Raw genomic sequence first — 19644 nt, 5'->3', positions numbered from 1 at the left:
AGTAACATGTTTTGTTTCAGTTGATAGTGCTTATTAACACACATTTTTATTTTCAAATTTATCCAGACAACCTATTCATGTCAAAGAAGAACCAATGAATGCAGAAGAAGATGAGGGCCCCATGTCCTTGGTAACGACAGCCAATCACAGTCCAGAGATAGAAGAGGACAGAGATATTGAAGAGGAACCTTCATCTGAAGACCTAGAATAAGAAGGAACTTCAAACATTTCAATAACAGGGTCATATTACAGACCTCCGTAACCACTCCATGTCATTGGATGTTTGGCAGACTTTTACTGTGACTATTTATTGAGCATGAGACAAGGAAACAGCCTAATGGAACTATCTGTGATTTCTACTGAGTACCAAGGGATGACAAGCATTGGAAATTGCTTGCTTTTTTTCCAACAAATAGAAAATTGGATTGCAAAAAATAAGTTTTCTGATAAACTTTCCTCTATGATGGCTTATCATATGAAATTGTTACCTAGCTCTTACTGGTTGATGGATTGACCGAATATCGGGATGTCAGCTATATAGAAAGTCAATGGCCTCTTATACTGCCAAAAATAGTGTTAGCTTCATTAAATGTGAATTTTTAGTATACAGTAGCTAAACTAGATAATTTGCTGATCCAGTTCAAGTTGTTGTTGGTTTTTAATTTGCACAGTAGTATCAGAAAGTAGAATCACTGCCTGTAACTAGTTGAATTTTGGGGACAGATCAGATTTTGTGTTGGTGCCACCAACTATTCTGTTTGTAGTTAGATATTACAAAACCACAGTAATTAGACTGTTGTGGATTTCTGAGGCAACTGAACACCTTAGGTTTCCAGTCTGTGCTATTAGTGTTGAAATGTAAAGTGCAATCTTATGTTTTAAAAGAAAGTTCTACCACCTGTGCAAGTACCATATGGAAATTATGCTTTTCTGCATACTGTACAGCAGTTCTCTTTACCTCCTTGTATTTAAGCTTTGTCTACCTGTAAACATATTCAAAGGCAACAGCTAAAACCAAAGTCAACTCTGACAATGGCCAATAGCTCAAAGACAGAAACAACCATTTTGATGGTCCGCCTTCTGTAACTTTAATTAGTACAAAGGAACATTTACATGAACTACCTGCTGTTTTCTGATGACCTCTGGGATTCTTTTATTTAACCCTAAGGAAAGTATTCAAGATGAAAAATGAAGTCAGACGTGTGATCTGCTGAGTCCAAAAATAGTTTCAGTGGCAAATATTACACAGTAACAGTGATACAAAGTAGGAAGTTATAGTAGGAACCAACTAAGTGTGCATCTTTGACCAAAACAAAGTATATGTACTTGGTGCAACTACAGAATTTATATAGATGTTTTCATTTCACACTTTAAATAAACATTTAGAGACCAGTAAGGCAGGTGAGATTATAACGCTGACAAATTCAGTAGGCTTCATTCGCATTTTTTCCCGTACGGACAACAGTTTTTACTGATGGCTTTGTAATGTTTTGTAAAGCTTATGTCTTGCATGTTTGTCTTTTTTCATGTTATGTTCGTCATGAAGAGATTTCAGATTTCACTTAAAAATAACTGTAGTTACCAAACATTGAAAAACTAGTGAAGCCAAAAATTATTTTCACTTTTGAGTTCAAATGATCTGGCTGAGTTTAAAAACGAAAGCAATTTTTATACTCATTTCAAATCATAGTGTTTAATAGTCATTAAACCAGACATTTCCATTTCTATCAAACCAAAGTTACACAAATTTCTGCCTCTGCGTATATGTGATGTTAAGGCTTAAAATATCTGCTATACCTAACAATGCATAAAAAAGTTTTCCTAAAATGTTTCATGATGCATTGTGATGTAGTTTTTAAAAAAAAGACAAAAATTGCTTAACACTGATATTTATTAACTCAAAATGTTGCATTTCACTTTGTGTGCCAATTCTGTGAAATACCTTACACTTCCCCCCCAACCAAGGGACCTCATAACCTAATTATGGTTATTGCTTTACAAACAGTTTTTGACAGGACGTGGCTGGTAGAGTTTAACATACTTGCCAGTTCCACGTTAAGGAGCTGGTTCCTGCAAACCAAGCTCATCATTTATTCTTTGCTGGAGTCAGCAAGTAGACTTAAGACATACACAGTCATCTATCACACCAAATAAAAGGACACAACTGCTTTCAGTAGGGTTCTTCCATTCACCCTAAAGGTTTTCTGAAAGCTTCTACCTCTGCATAACACACCAGAACAATTGTGGCAGATTGTATTATTTACGAGTATCACAGTTAACTGTTACTCTCACTATGCTTGTCTATAGTTCATGGTCAATGGAAGGTTTATGTTACCAATATGGGGGAGAAAGATTTCAAATAGGTTGTCTTCAAACATTTGTAGGACACTAATGTTTGGATGTATTGAAAGGGAGATAATGTAATCGAAGTGCATGTGTAAAACTACTCAATTGGACTGGAAGTAAGAATGATATGTGAATTCATCTGGAAAGAGATCTGAGGGTACAGTGCTGGTAGCATGCATACCTCAGTCACACATCTTTTGGAAAAAAGTCTTAGCCACAGATTGCATATACCTGTAGAATTTTGCATGGATTTTGTACGAGTACGATTAAAAATAGCTGCTTGCACATTTTACCAGAAGAACCTCCAAAACTCTGCAAATGCTTACAATAGGTTTTAGGTTTATTGGGGTTTTCTGATATGCTCTGTCTGTATTTTGATAATTGTGCATAATTATGTAAAAAAAATGTTGGTGGGCCCATAAATGACCAGACTTTTTTAAGCAAGCTTTGCTTTGATGCATTTCATGTATTTTTTACTCTATTTTATACCATTGCTTGCTAATATTAGCAAATCTGCTTTCTTGCATCTGCTTTGCATAGCTATTGTAAGGCTTTAAAATAATGTATGTATTTATTGCTTGAATTTCAGTGCATACTTATATGGCATACTGTGTGGCAAAATTAAAGCTCATTTATCCTTGCTTCTATCATAAGCTGATGGGGACTGTGGTCCTTTATATATAGTATCTTTTAGCTGTAGCACAAACATCAATTTATGTATTGGTGGATTATGCCTATTTGTTTATTTATCTTTTTGAGGTAAACTAATTTTGATACTTTCCATTACTGTGTACTGTGTTCATGCCTTGAATTCTCAAAAGTGAAAAGTCATGACTGAAATTTGTAACAACTGTTGCTCTGTATTCAAGGCTCTCACTGCTGAATCAAGTAAAGGACCAAACATAGGACTTTAAAGGAAACTAGACTACCACTAACAACAGGGAGTTATCAGGTTTTATTGTACCTAGTTTTTGTCTAAAAAGACATCAGTGCTATAAAACCATGTGAGTATACTGTTCCATAGGCTTTATACATGCTGTAGTTGAATTCATTGTAAAATTGTACTGACTGAATTAAAATTTTGTGCACACTACTAGTATTGTTAGAATTAGAATTGACTGTTTTTCACTGGACAGAGACTGAACGGAAATTATCTTTAACCCATCAGCATTTACACTTGTTTAAACCTATTGGTAATAATGTGTTTTCATTTTTGAGTTCCTAAAATATATCACCTGTATAAAACTTAATAAAACCCTGACTAGTGGATAAGTAACGAATTGTACCTCCATTGGGTAATGAACTGAGCAGCAGTGATAGTTGTAATGTAATGTAAAAAAAATCAGCTCCTTTCTAAGGTACTGAACTATGTTGTCACTGGCACTGCCATAGAATTACAAGGTGTGAAAAACATTTTTCCTGTATTATAGTATTCCATCATTCAATGTGTCTGTTTAAACAGACAATAAAATGTGTATTATAGTTCTAGATGTGTGTAATCGGTACTAATGACAGATAATGGCATTATGAAATGCAATAAATAGTTTATCACACATATTAAGCTCATCTGTTATGTCCTTGTTAACAGACAGCATTAACAGGTTTTAAAATTCAGTTCTTGCCTGAGAGTAAAGATTGATTTTATGCTTTATTGTACAATTTAATTGAATCATTGACTTTTGATTTGGAAAATTGTGGATAATTTCAGCTCTAGCTCCCTGAAGGATTTACTCACACATTCTTTACCAACATCAAAAGGAAAATTTGTGAGAGAACTCAGTTTTTATATAAACTTGCATTGAAGTCTCTTTGTTTCAGGTGGCTGACAAAGAAAAACATAATCATGGTGAGAATCATGGGAAAGAAAACTAAAACATTACTGTAAACTGAGACTGGAGATTTTTTTTTTAACTTGGGAAATCTCAGTGCCAACAAAAATTCGTACAACCTGAGGGTGCAAGTATTTTTGAACAAAATTAATTTGCCAAGAGACATTTGAGGGAAATTGTCTGAGAGGGCCATTTGCTGTATTAAAAACAGTTGCTTTAGAACTACATTTCCTAGCTCATAAAGGACAATTGAAACAGATGATATTAAATTTGCACCTTGTCCAGAATAATCAAAAAATTCTATTTAAAACAAAGGGAGTTTAAGATGTACTGTTTAAAATATGGTTTACATTGCTTATTGTATGTCTTGAACTTGATCAAGAGTTATATATCATAAAGTTAAATTTGTGCAGAACATGTCCTGTGTAAATAGATACATTTAGTTGAGAGCAAAACTTTCCAAACTTAACAGTACCCTGTATGTAAAATAACATTATCTCCCTCTGCATAAATCATATTGTTTATGGGTATGTAAACATTTGGTACAAAGTTGCACTAAGTTGCCAATCTCACGAAAGAGGCCAGCAGGATGTGAAAATTGAAAAAAAATCATTGTGCAGGGTAAGTGTTCTTCTGACATCGCTGGGGCACAGTCTAGGGATGTTAGCACTGAATTCACCTGTTCTATATCTGATGTGATAGTGATCAAAGAAGAAAATGACCAACCAGCTCATCCTTTTATCAGTATAGCAAGAGAGGACAAAATTATTTTTCACCATCCTTTGCATTTCAATATTTTTATTCCATATTTTTGAATTAAAAAGCAACAAACTCTGGATTAAAATCCATCTCCTTTGACTGTGGAATAGATTTGTGTGCCAAGATACTGTTGACATTAGAGTAAAACCTTCAGTAGTGTTCCGCCTTCAAGAATACCAAGAAGCTTTTTTTCATTCATGCATGGGATCTGGGCATCGCTGGCAATGCCAATGTTTATTGTTCTCCACTAATTGCCCTTGAGAAGGTGGTGGTGAGCTGCAGTCCATGTAGAGTAGGTACACCCATGGTGCTGTTAGGGAGGGAATTCCAGGATTTTGACTTTGCAACAGTTTCATGTTTACAAATGGTACAAAAGAGCAAGTTTATAATCTATATAAAGTTCACATTAGGAATTTTGATTAGAATTATTAATGAAAATGGGAATACAATTCAAAATATTATGTATTATTAAAACTGGGTGAAGGTGCAAGGGACAGAATGCATATGAATATAATAGAAATTGTTGTACATGTACAACATTCTAGTACCGGTACTAGAATTGATCATGGAGGCACTCAGAAGAAGATTTAACAAAGTGTGTTGACCATTCATCCTCTTCAGTGTGATACTTATTGCAGTAGAACATTTTCTACTACTGAATTGTTTGATCTGGAAAAAAACTTGCTTTGAATGCATTACGACATCACATCTTCATCAATTATATTTAACTTCCCTCAATTTATAAATATAGTGCAGGAGCTAGCAGTGAAATAAAAGCTTCATTTGAATGGAATGTAGTATGTATCAAACACAAGACAACTTCACAATCAGCGTTTTTTTAATGTTAGTTATTTTTGCCTTGTTTTTGGCTCTATTGCAATTGTGCAATGAACATGCTGTTATCAGTTGTGATCAGCTGTATAGGGTAAGGGGTAGATTTTTATATGACCAATTCCATTGGGTTGAGTGGGAAGCGGGCCAAGCATGCCAACAGCACATCCAAAAGGAAGTGGTCAGAGGCCGAAGCAATTTTCATGGTTGAGTCTAAATTAAATACAATCGGCAAGCTGCCAGCACTAAACAAGCACTGATTGGCAGTTCACTAATTGAAGAAAAATTTGCAGTTCCTCTGCAAAGCTACACAAACCATAGTAAGAAAAGTGAGGTGAGAGATCATGTGGATGAACCTTAGAGGGTTGTGGGGTGATTTTTGTGGGACAGAAAGGGGCATTAATGCTGACCCCATAGAAATCCTTTGCAAACCTTTAAAAAAAAAACTTTTGAGCAACCTGCAGCTTTTTAAGGATAATTTGTTCAGCTGCTCAGTGCCAGTGGGGGCACACTGTTCTTGCTCTGTCCATTGCTATTTCAAAATTGCATCTCTGTCGTATTGATATTCTACAACTTCAATGTAGAAGGACTAATGAGACACACCCTTTTCAAGGTCTCCAATAAAATGGTGCAGCAGGAGTGGCAGAGGCAATGAGGGGAGGCAATGCCATTTTTCTCAACACTTCACTGTCCAGTTCCTGTCCAGCGGTGAAGTTGAAAATCGGCTCCAATAAAGCTGATGTTAACAGAATTTATAAAAATGTATCATTAGTTAAATAGTTCAGTCCAGATATTGCTACAATACTTGTTTTATCTCACAAATTGAATTCTACAAGTCTTTAATGGTATAATAAAAAGTTGTGGAAATCATGAAAAAGGAAAGGAAAAAGCTTTATTCATGAGCGGTATCGAATGGACGTGGGGAATTTTCTCAGGCTATTGGGAGGCAGGTTCGAGAGCTGGCGGGCTGGGAGAGTTCGAGGAAGTGATGTCTGGTCAGGATCTCAATGTTATTCCACCCTCTACTGGCTTTTCCTGGGGTGGGATTAAACGCAAACAGGGAACCCCCATTGGGTTGGGTGGGTAGGTAATTTAGAAGTGATTGATGTGAATGAGAATCCACTTAATTAAGAAGTCATCTGGTACTGAATCCAGGATTTCTCAGCCATTGTGGCTGTCTCCTGACCTGTTAGCAACTCATCAGGGTCACTGAGGTGAGAAAAACTCCTTCAGTGAAACTCACAAGTTGTGAAGACTTTAATCAGTTACCCTGAGGAGCTCCAGCTATGGCCATTGAGAGATTGCTGTTCAAAGCACTTCTGTCAGAGAGTATTTTCATTGCTTGACAGGTGGTTGCCAATTTTTTTGAAGTCTTTCACCTGTCAATCACCCACCTCCAGTTGCACAACCTGTTGTATTGTTGTATGTTGCGTCATGAGGAGGTCTAGAGGCTTGTATGGTTGAACAATAACTGTTTATTAATAACATATAATTATATACATATATACAGGATACAGTCCTAACCAGGTGCTATCTTCATGCTGATTTCTACTTTGTTGGTCTGGAGTTGAAATTGTTGTAACTGGTGTTTCAAATAGTCGGGTGTCAACATCTGCTTCACTTCTTGAGCTCCTTAATGTTGTATTTTTCTTTGTCGGCAATCTGTCTTCCTTGGTCAGGTACCATGGACTTATCCATGTCTTGGTTGGAATGTTTGCTCTGTTAGTTCATAGAGTCGACTCTATGTGGGGTACACCAGGTTCTTCTTGGAAGTTGAAAGTTTACCTCCCTTATGTTTGTATATTCCTCATCCTTGAGCTCAGCCTGCAGTTTGGCTTCTAATGCTGCACTCTGTTCCTTCATGTGCAGTTGTGCCTTCCTGAGTTTTGTCTTGGTAAGTTGGTAGTCACTTAACTCCTGTTGCTGGATCAGCTTCATATTGTGCATGTGAACTTGAAGCTCCAACTTTGTTGCTGTAGTTTGTCCTGGTTCGGTGACAGCAGCTGTTTTTGACTCTGAAGTTCAGGCTCAACCTTCTGCTGCTGGTTTTTCTCCTCTGCATCTTCTGTTTTAAGTATGTTGGTACTCATCTGGAGGTTTGGCTGGTACGACCAAAAAAGAGTATGTTCTGCCCTCTGCAAAGGAGTGGGATGACTGTCACTGCAGATCAAGTACAATTCCGAACTGAAGCCCCAGTTGAAATCATCAGCACTGGTGGACCCCTCAGGAGTCTCCAATTCAGCGTATTTGACTGCAGTGGTTGTTTTGACGTCTTCTGCCATTTTGAGGAGGTTGAGGGCCACACGGGCAACTCTGGGCAGGAGAGAAAAGGGTTGCTTGTGGATAACTTACAGAATTTTGATTATTTGCTTGTTGCCATACCAGAGCAGCTTGTGAATCATGCATATGACCAGTAGTTGGATTCCTCTGGGACCATACAGTGGTGTAGCCAGAGGTCTTTTAGCCACAGTTCCTGATCCAACAGGACCATCAATACTGGCTCGTGTATCTAATTTGAAATTCGTGAGGTAGCCATTTATAGGTATGTCAACATTCCAAAATGTGAATCTGGGATCCTTAATTTCTTGCAAGAAGCATTGTTTGGACTTCTCCTTGGTGTGGCTCATCTATCTCATGGACTTGTTTGGGACCCTCCACACATCTCGAGGTTTTGGACTTACACATCTTTCCAAAGTGTCCCAGGCAGTTGCAGTAAGAGCAGTGCACAGTGACTCCTGATCACAGCTCACGCCTGTGTGTTCTTTTGGTGCCACAGCGCTGACATGATCTGCCACTATCTTGTGTTTTGCTTGGGTATTGTACTCCTTGCCCTGGAGTCTCCTTGCCTTTTTGTTGCTTTATGAGCTGGACTATTGGGGTTGCTCTGTACCATGGCTTAACTTCACCGTGCAAAATGTTTTGCTGGTGGACTAACGATTGACAATTTAGGTGGCCTTTTCCAAAGCGAGATCTTCTTTAGATTGGAGTACATCCCAAAGAATATCATTGACCATTCCCATTACTATTTGGTCCCTTATGAACTCCAATTTAACGTCACCCTAGCCACAGTCTTTGGCCAATCTGTATAACTCATTTGTGAAAGAGTCTACGAGTTCCCTGGGCTTTTGAACTCTCTTGTTAAATTTTGCTCACTGCAAAATTTTATTGCTTCTTAAATTAAAGTAGGTGCCAAAAGACTTCATGGGCTGAATTTTGATCCCTGCTGGGGAGGTTGTGCGAACCCGATCAGGGCCCCCGATAGGATCCGCACCGTCATTTTACGCGGGCGGGCCAATTAAGGCCCGCCCAGCGTGACACTCGCCCGGAAGAGCTGAGCGCTCCCTGTGTGGGCGGTGGGGGGGCGGGATTCCCTGAGTCGGGAGTGCAGCATGTGCACGAAAGAGTGCAGAAATCTCCCTGATGCACAGAGGTGCCTCAGGGAGAATTGTTTAAGTTTAAAATTTCTAAATAAAGTGTTTGAAAACTTTTAAACCATGTCCCCTCAGTGTCACATGAGCTGGAAAATATCAAAGGTTTTTTAAAAAAATTTTATTGAATTTTTAAACATTTCATGAAACCTCATCCTGCCCGTTAATGAGGCTCCATGAAAAATGCAAAGGCCGCCTGGGCTCTTTGCCTGCCCGCCAACCTTAAGGTTGGACTGGTAGCTCATTTAATTGTTTAAATTAGTTTTTGTCGGCGGGTGTGCAGCCACTTGGCTGTGTGCCCGTCAAACTGAAAACTTAAATGACCCGCAGTGACTGCCTGTCCGACGTCACCACGTGTCATTTTACACATCAGCGCTCGGGCCCAACCCCGCTCGCCAACTGGAGAATTTAACCCCACGACCTCTTCAAAGTTATCGGAAGATTCATTTATTCCTTATCTGGCAATTATGTCAAAAGCTATTGGACCTACTGAATATAATAGTGTATTCACTTGCTCAGCCACTGTTTTCTTATTCAAGGCTGGTGCCATCATATATCTTAAGAATCTTCTTCCCCATAATGCCCAAATTTCAACCTGGTCTGGCCCTTCCATCTGCCTTAATTGGTCTGGCAGTGTTGATTTACAATCTATGGCTGTTTTCAGTTTAGGGGACTACAGCTTTATTTTTTTTTCCCCTTCCCACGCTTGTTGGGATTTGGCAGGCTTCCATTACAGTTATGAAACTGTTTTAAACTTAAGTAATTTTGCAGAAAATATTTTAAATAAATCACTTTGGCCAGCTAATTGCTTTCCTGAGATTGGAGAATCAAATTGAAGCCAAATTTTTTGCCCTGATTTGTCTTTAAATTTATTTTTTTTGTTCATACGTGGTCACCATGTGTTATGGTGCCAACTGTGGATCAGGGTTGCAGCGTTCTTCAAGCCATGCTCGTTAACCAATTGGCCTGCCAGTGCCCCCTTTATTGCGCCAAATTTAAAAGCTTATTTCAGCCCTTTTTTTTTTAGAGCTTGCTCCCCTTTTTGCAATCTGGCTAGGTCCTTTGACTCTGCATTCAATTGGGCCTCTCAACAGACCTCCATGTCCTCTGGTAGAGTCCTTCTATACTGCACAGTGGATTTTAAGTCCTTCAGCCTCCATGCCTGTAATGGAACTTGTTAGGTAATCTCCAGCTGTGTATTTGAGGTCTTCAATTTAGGCGCACTTCCCTCAGGTCAGGCTGCAGTGTCTTTACTTCTTCATTCTTAGGGATGTTGGGGTCCTTCACCTGCTGCCACCATGTTGTATTGTTGTATGTATCTCATGAAGAGGTCTAGAGGCTTGTATGGTTGAAAAATAACTGGTTGTTAATAGCACATAACTATACATATTTCCTGGATACTGTCCTGACTGGGTGCTATCTTCATGCCAACTTCTACTAGACTCACTTCCACACTCTACTACTCCCATGTGACTCTCTACATCAGAATGTTGGCAGTACTGTCTCCCCAGTCCCACATTAACCCTCACAGTCCCAAACACCCTAATACTACATATCCCTGCTGACAGCATTCAACTTATGCAGCTCCACTGACTACCTCTGCTGAGCATCAAGGGTAGGGGGCTCATCATTACCAGTTGCTCCAGCAGGAACAACACCAGCAGCAGTATCAGCTGCCTTCTCAGCCACATGGCAGATGGGATGGACACTGAGGTCCAGCTGGAAGGTAACGAGACACCCAACACAGAGTCTACAGGCGGCCAATCAGCTCTCTTGACACCTGAGCACCAATACCTCAGGAGGCTCTAGCTGTGATGACAGGTTGCTGGTAAGAACTGCAACCCCTTGGAACAATACTTCCTTCAGTACTTCCAGTAGATCAGGTGGAAGCACAGTGCAGGTGGCTGACAAGTTGATTGTCACTGGAAGCCAAGCCCCCTTACAACCCACACCACACGCAGCCCCCCCCCCCCCCCCCCCCCGCCCAACTCTATGGCTTCCCCCAACCCTGTGACTGCCTCTTGCCAAGTTATGAGCTCACTTCTGTAAAAAGAGAAAGCATAGAGGAGTGAGTGTTCATAATGGCTAGGGTGCAGCAGAGGGAAGCACTCCCATTTGTGGAGGGTCACTGCAAGGCATGGGTCTGAGTGGACATTAATTGTTTTAGAAATAATTTTTGTATCACACACTATAATACTGATATCACAATTACTTGAATGTCATAACATTAAAAGAACTCAACAGTCTCTTAAGTTTCACTGTTTCAGTTTGTTTAAAAGCATTTCCTACATTACAATTGTGTGTACACTTCAAAAGGATATTTCAATGGCTGTTAAAAAAAAAGAAATTGGGATGTTTTGAGGTTGTGAAAGGTAATATATAAATGCAAGCTCTTTCTATACTGTATAAAGATAATTAAATATTGGGTGGAATCTTACTGCCTTAGTCGCTGGTGCAATGGGGGGATCTATTTCGGGCTGCAAACCCAACTTCCTGATTAGCGGGCCTTCAGGTTGCTCTTTACCACAGCAAACCAATTATCATCCAGATCCGGGCTCCGTTAGTAATTAGAGAGGATGGGTGAGATGATGCAGCCAGTCTGTCAACGGAAGGATTTCAATTGAAAGGAACCACTGCACGTTTCAGAAAAGCTCACCAGCAGTTATTTTTTTTAGGCTGCAGAGACCTGGGAAAGCTGCCCTCAGGTTTCTCACTCTTATCTGGGGGCCCAGCTGATGGGCCACAGTGAAGTTGAGTTCTACCAAGGACAGGAGAAAGAGGACGAGAGGCAATAGCTGAGAAAGTCAGCAGCAGGAGACTGCTCCTTGCAACATGGGGACAGTGCACTGAGAAGATCCAGGACCTCAGCTGGGCCTGACAGGTGTGTGACAAAAAACTTTCAATTGCCAAGCCCCACACTAAAACAATTAATTGTGATTATAAAGGTTAGGACACAATTTTGAGATCAGTTTCATTTGACTCCAATAAATTAAAATGAAGAGTGATTGAACAGTTAATTGTGTATTCAGACAATACCTAATAGGACTGGAAAGCTTACTGACAAATAATTAAGTGATATTAAAATGCATTCTGTGACTTCGCATGGAACAGAATAGCTTGGACTGTTGTAGTGGAATGTTCTTTCAAATATGCATGTTGTGTAGATGAAGGCATACCCAATGACTTATCTCATTTGATTTTCTCCCCACGATGATGAAGGTTTCTAAATAAAAGTGGAAATTTTCTCTCTAAAGGTGAAAGTGGTCTCCTTGAATTTAATGATTTTAATGTTGCACCAAAGGTCTTACACCTGCACAGATTTTCTGTTTACTGACATCTGATTTCATTTTTTTTTTGGCACATTTGTTTCGACTATTCCTATTGCTTGGGAATGCTTCCATGTCCAGTTTGCTATTCAACTTTCCTTTGTCATCTGGCTTCCGTCATCATATAATCACAGGCTCTGAGCTGCAGTAAAACACTTCATTTTTTTCTATAAGATATCAATAACCTCTCCCTCCCCCATTTCCTTCTCCATTCCAATCATTAAATTGTTCACATTACACAATTAACTTATTTAGAGTTTTTTATTGTTTTATTGTCAATGTTTTTATTCTGTATGAAATTATCACTGCAGTGATGATTGAATGCTGTCTAATACTGGACTGGTTTTATTTCTGATGGCACTGTTCTTGCCCATCACAAAAACACAAGACAAGAACACAAGATAAAGGAGCAGGAGTAGACCATATAACCTGTCAGGCCTGCCTCGCCATTGAATATGATTATGGCTGATCTTGGGCTTCAACTCCACTTTCCTGCCTCCTTATCCCTTGATTCCCTGAGAGACCAAAAATTTGTCCATCCCAGCCTTAAATTTGTTCAACGACGGAGAATCCATAACCCTCTGAGGTAGAGAATTCTAAAGATTCACAACCCTTTGAGGAAAGTAATTTCTCTTCATGTCAGTCCTAAATCATCAGCCCCTTATCCTGAGACTGTGCCACAACAATTTATACTACAGGAGAAAAAGGTGCTGATTAGTTGTCAAGTTGATTCTAATTGGCCGAGGCATAGCCATAGAGAAAGCAACAGGGAACTATGCTCTCCTCATGCTCTCCTGTAGTATAAGTTGTTTTGATTGTTTGAAATTTAGCAATTTTGCATTTGTCCTGATAAGTTCAAGACAAAAAGCTTCAGCAACATGTCTCTCTTTTCAGCAGTATACATGTTTTTAGGGGATGAAGGACATGTTCTTATTTCCCTTTGTAAGTGTTTTGAGGAAATAATAATTCCGAATATTTATTATTTTGTGTTCAACGTTAGTTTTAAGCACTTTTGCGTCTTTCAATGTTCTCAGTTCTCAGCCAGCCCTTTTGTTGTAGCAACATGAAACAAGTAGGTTGGAGGAGAATGTTTGCCAAAATTGCAATAGGAGAAAATTGGAAAGTCTTTCAAAGAAGAATATTGAGCATGCAGGAAAAACACATGCTCAAGATCAAAAGCTAAGAAAAGCTCTCGTTATTACCCTTCCCTTATGTCTTTGAATTGAGCCCTTTTAATATTATAAACCTGATTCCTCATTTTTGGTATAACTAAAACCAAGATCGTGTCAAGCTCTTATTAATCAGTCTGATGACAGTTAACAACTTACATTCTCGGAGCTTGCATGTGGTCTTTCATACCCAGAAAATTAACATAATGATCACTGTCAGGTATCCAAGTTCAAAATATGACACATGAGAGTAGACTCTCCTGTCCCTGCATCTAAGGTTATTGGATGGCACAATGAATATGGAAAAATCAGGTGAAGGGGACTGGATGCTCCAAATAGAGCTCATCCTATGCTCCATCCATTCAATTAATTCAATGGAAAATCATACAAACTCCTTTATGGCCATAAGAAGGAGTGAATAGTTCAAAGAATACCTGGGTTACCAGAATTTACAATCTCTTAGGTTGCAGGTGTTCTTTTATATCCTCCCTATGCGGAGTACTTTACTTCTTTTTGGTCCTTCCCCATAAAAATATGACTGAATTTAGAGATTTAAAGTTGTAGCTAGTTGCTTTCATAAATCAGCATATCAGAATTCCATAGTTCCAACTGTCTGTACTCCAATAAGCTATGCCATCCTGTTTATTTTTTGGTAAGTAATTAATATGTATTGAGTATCTTATTTATACCATGAGCTTATTTTAATTTTTAAATATTACAATACAATATTAGTTCTCTTCTGATGGGAGCTACAATCATGATAGACTACTATATACCCCATACGATTGGAAGATTGAAATTAAATAGGTTGATATCTTTGTTAATTATTATGCAAATGTGTTAAGATGTCCTCTACTAATATCCACAGTATTATTTCAACCCAAGTGTTAACTTGGTTGTGTTTAAAGCAATATACATTTTATAGAATTGCCTAATTAGAAAGCCATCTTGACAAAGGATCCTACCTGCCTACATTATCCAATTGGCTTCAGTGAACTGCTAAACTATAATTTGTGAATACAGATTCTTTTTGTTAGCCTTCTCAATATGAAATGTGAAGTTCCAGTTAAGCATTTCTCCATTTCCTTCCTAAGACAACCCAGCTTCTAACAGTCATTGAAAAAACTATCCTAATACTATATTGATTTCCTTAGTTGATCTTTCTTTCGGTCATCCTATCTTAAGTCCAAGTTATGACTTTTTTACCTCACTGCTTTCAAAGCTGAAATGTCTGATGTTACTAATATGCTTATTGTATCTGTGAATCAGAGGGTCATTTTCTATGACAGAGAGCAGAATGTTGATCTTACAACTGATCTGAGCATGTTTCACAATGATTCAAGCAGGCCCATTCCCTTTTGTTCATTCTCAAAGTGAGGTAAGTTTATACTGAAACTTAGTTTGCTTAGCTATACTGACCTTTTTTTCCCACTGAGACATAAAATATGAGAAATCCTTGTAGAGATATGTTAGTACTCTCCCATAGCAGAAAGTTAATCAGAAGAAACCTTTCAGTCCTAGAAAAACTAGTAGGTAGGATCATTTGTATTTCATAAGAGTGAAAACCTCTGAGTCATTGATAAATGAAACTACCATTCCATAGTTTACGTAACATATATGGTTGAAACTTTTTAATCTTAGTAAAATCCTTCAATCACACCTGTGTAAAGAGCATTCCTGTCTTTGTCTTAATAAAGATAAGATCTCAGAACAGTGTGACCGACCTAACTTGTAGAACCTTTTGTCCGGAGAGAGATAGATTGGGTAGAGTCCATGATAGAGTAGATTGTAGGTCTTTAAAATGATGAAGCATTCAGTAAAGTAGAAATGGAGAAATTATTTCCACTGATGGGTGGATCCAGAAGAAAGGGTGTAATCTAAAAGTAGAGCTGGGCCAAATAGGAGAGAATTCATGAAGCAGTTTTTCACACAAAGGGTAGTGGAAATCTGGAATGCTCCCGTTGTGTCAATGGAAAATTTGAAGACATAGATCAATAGATTTTTATTAGATAAAGATACCAAGGGGTATGCAATAAAGATGGGTAAATGGAATTGCAGCACGGATCAACTGTGATCCAACTCCATTGCAGAAAAGACTCGAGAGGGTGAATGGCCCAATCCTGTTTTATGGTTATCCAAAAGACAGTGCTAGACAATCGCAGACTTGAGGATAGTGCAGAAAGAGAGAAGTAGATGTTGATCCCACGGGGGCAATAAATGGGAATAAGGTTCAAAAGTGCAGGGACTGCTTTGGTTACTAGATCTGATAAAGGGTACTTAGCGTTGGACAAGTTAGAGGCAGTCAGTGTCATGGAGCTGAATTTTAACTGGAAAAAACAGGCGTGTTTGGGTTGTCTGGGGGGTGGTAAGTATCAGAAAACTGTTTTCCGATCCAAATAAGCCTCCAACTCACCCACTTCCAGCTTTGGCTGAAGTCAGAAGGTGGGCGAGCTGCCAATCTAACCGAAGGAGGCAGTTAACAGCTTCTAGTACCATAATAAGCTGTGAGCCTTAATGTCATGCAAATTTTGAAATATGCCAGCTGGATTTCTCGAGACTTGGGGAATCCAGCAGCATCCTCGAGGCGATAATTTGACAGGTTGAGGGGGAGAGGGCTTTCACACTTTCCCTTGGATCCAGGTGCCCACCTGAGGAGATTTTGTGATCAGGGTGCCCCCAAACACCCTTCCCTATGAGACCTCCAACCCTCCCACCACAAGTATGACCTTCCCTCCTCCAGAACCCGACCTCCACCCCTCCCCCTCCATTGCCACACTCCCCTATCCACTCGATCCCCCTCTATTACACTCCACCCAACCACCTCCTTTTCTTGCTGCAGACTTTTCTCCTCCTGTGGTCAGCAGAGACCAGCTCCCCACCTGACAGGCCCAGCTGTCAATAAACCTGGGCTTCCTGGAAGTGAACCGATCCTTGAGGCCACAAACACAAATGGTAGGTTTCCCCTGACTTTCTGACTGACCCACTAACTGTGGGATATTCTGCCCATTGGTTCGGAGCTCGTGACCATAAGTGCTTTTGCAGAGTGCTTTATAGTATTGCTATAGTATTTTTGAAGGGTAGTCAATGATGGAATGTAGGAAATTCAGCAGCAAATTTGCACACAGCAAGCTCCCACAAACAGCAATGTGATGCTCAGTTTTAGCGATGTTGGTTGAATGTTAAATATTGACCAGGACACTAGCAGAGAACCCTCCTGCTCTTCTTTGAATAGTGGCATTGGATCTTATACATAAATCAAACAGAAAAGGTGGCTCAAATATGGATTACAAAATAAATTAGGGATAGCATTAGGTCCAAAGAGGAGACATATAAAATTTCCAGAAAAAGCAGCAAGCCTTGAGGGCTGGGAGCAGTTTAAAATTCAGCAAAAGTGGGTAAAAAGATTGATCAAGAAGAGGCAAATGGAATATGAGAATAAAAGCTTCTATAAACATGTGAAGAGAAAAAGATTAGCGAAGTCAAATTTAGGTCCCTTACAGTCAGAAACGGGGGAAATTATAAAATTATAATGGGGAACAAAGAAGCGGCAGAAGAATTGAACACATATTTTGGTTCTATCTTCACAAAAGAGGACACAAGAAAAATTCCCAGAAATGTTAGGAAGCCAAGGGTCTAGTGAGAGGGAGGAATTGAAGAAAATCAGTATTAATTTTTAAAAATGGTGCGAGAGAAATTAATGGTGTTAAAGGCTGAAAAGCCCCCAGGGCCTGATAATCTACATCCCAGAGTACTGAAGGAAGTGGTCCTAGAAATATTGGATGTATTGGTGGTCATCTTCCAAAATTCTAAAGACTCTGGAGCAGTTCCTATAGATTGGAGGGTGGCAAATGTAACCCCACTATTTATAGAAGGAGAGAGAGGACAAAAGAGAATTACAGACCAGTTAGCCTAACGTCAGTAGTGGGGAAAATGTTAGAGTCTGTTATAGAAGATGTGGGCTGGGATTTTCCAGCCCCATCTCGGGTAAGGCGGCGCCTCAGCCAGAAGTCCATTGACTTGCGGCAAGATGGAAAGATCTGGGTGGGTGCGGAAAATCCCGCCCTTGGTAACAGAACACTTGGACAGCATTAATGGGATTAGACAAAGTCAACATGGGTTTATGAAAGGGAAATCATGCTTAACTAATTTACTGGAGTTTTTTGAGGATGTAACTATTAGAATAGATGAGGGAGAACCCGTGGATGTGGTGTATTGTATTTCAAGAAGGCTTTTGATAATAAGAGGCTAGTGGGAAAAATCGAAGCACATGGGATTGGGGGTAATATATTGGCATGGATTGTGAATTGGTTGACAGACTGGAAACAAGAGGGGAGAATTTTCTCCCTGTCGGGGTGATGGATGGGAGTGGGCGTGGGCGGGCGCGTAGCAAATCGCTGCCCGCGATCGGCTGCGTGCCGCCATTTTACATGGGTGGGCCAATTAAGGCCCGCCCAGTGTGACGTGCACCCAGAAGCACTGTGCGCTCCCTGTGTGGGCGGGAGGAGTAGGCTGAGTCGGGGCCTGCGCCCTTTCGCGTGCTGAGGCACAGAGCTGCTTTGGGAAGATTAGTTTGATTTTGGAAAAGTGTAGAAAAGAAAACAAAAATTTAAGACATATCCCCTCATGTGACAGTGTCACATGAGCTGGGACACGTCAATGAATTTTGTTAAAAACTTTTATTCAACTTTAAAAACCTTCATGAAACCTCATCCCGCCCGTGGATGAGGTTTCTTGATAAATGCAAAAGCCGCCTGGGCTCTTCACCTGCCCGCTAATCTTAAGATTGGACGGCAGCTCCGTTGATTAGTTTAATTGGTGTTTAAATGGCCTTAATAGGCCTTTGACAGTTCTGCAGGCGCATAGCTGACTCTGGTGTGTGCCTGTCGAACCCAAGACCTGAATGACGCACGGTGAGGTTGGGACGCATGCCCAATGTCACCGCGCGTCATTTCGCGCATCGGCAAGCGAGCCCCACCCCTGCTCACTGACCCGAAAATTGGGAATAAATGGGTCTTCCGGATGGCAGGTGGTGACTAGTGGTGTACCGCAGGGATCAGTGCTTGGGCCCCAGCTATTCATGATATATATAAATGACTTGGATGAAGAAACCAAATGCAATATTTCCAAATTTGCTGACAACACAAAACTGGGCAAAGTTGTGAGGAGGATGCAAGCAGGCCTCAGGGTGATTTAGATAAGTTGTCTGTGTGGGCAAACACATGGCAGATACAGTATAACATGGGGAAAAATTCCCCCCCCCCCACTCGGGGGAGAAGTGCACGTGCGGACGCGCCTCCGATCAGCGCCCCCAATTGGGGGCGTGCCACGATTTTACGGGGGCGGGCCAATTAAGGCCCGCCCAGCACGACATCCGCTTGGAAGCGCTATGCGCTCCCTATGCGAGCAGGGGGTTTCCCTCAACCGGGAGTGCGCTCTTTCGTGCATGCGTGCGAAAGAGCGCACAGTTCTCCCTGAGGCTAAGTGCTGCCTCAGGGAGATCGTATCCAATTTAAAACTTTAAATAGAGAGGTTTAAAAAATTCCCGTGCCACGTCCCCTCATGTGACACTGTCACACATGAGTTGGGACATGTCCATAACTTTTATTGAAAGATGTGATAAAAATTTAAAGACCCTCATGAAACCTTATCCCGCCCATGGATGAGGTTTCATGCTTTTCCCAAAGCCCGCCAGGCCTCCTCGCCTGCCCGCCAACCTTAAGGTTGGACGGGCAGGTCCATTAATGACCTTAATTACTTTTTCAATGGCCTCAATAGGCTGTTAACAGGTCAGCGGGGGCGCAGCTGACTTGGCTGTGCCCCCGCCGAACTGAAAATGGAAATGACGTGGGGTGATGTCGGGAGTTCCGCCGTGTCAGCGAGCAGGCCCCGCTCCCACTCACCGACCGGAAGATCCTGCCCATGGATAAATATGAAGTTATACACTTTGGTGTGAAAA

General features: G+C 40.3%; 1 protein-coding gene across 15 annotated transcripts in view; it reads left to right on the top strand.

Moving 5' to 3' along the window:
- Positions 1–3901, top strand: part of foxp2 (forkhead box P2) — an 893115-nt gene extending 889214 nt beyond the window's left edge. For all 15 annotated transcript variants that reach the window (XM_078568064.1, XM_078568062.1, XM_078568073.1 and 12 more), the window contains one exon: positions 67–3901. In XM_078568064.1, coding sequence (XP_078424190.1) covers positions 67–211 — 145 coding nt within the window. In that variant the 3' untranslated portion in view covers positions 212–3901. The remainder of the gene's footprint in view (positions 1–66) is intronic.
- The last annotated feature ends 15743 nt before the right edge of the window (positions 3902–19644 follow it).

Source organism: Cetorhinus maximus, chromosome 22 (assembly GCF_964194155.1).
Source record: "Cetorhinus maximus chromosome 22, sCetMax3.hap1.1, whole genome shotgun sequence".
Classification (NCBI taxonomy): domain Eukaryota; kingdom Metazoa; phylum Chordata; class Chondrichthyes; order Lamniformes; family Cetorhinidae; genus Cetorhinus; species Cetorhinus maximus.
The sequence above is the reverse complement of the archived record's forward strand: the minus strand, read 5'-3'. Positions and strand labels throughout refer to the sequence as shown.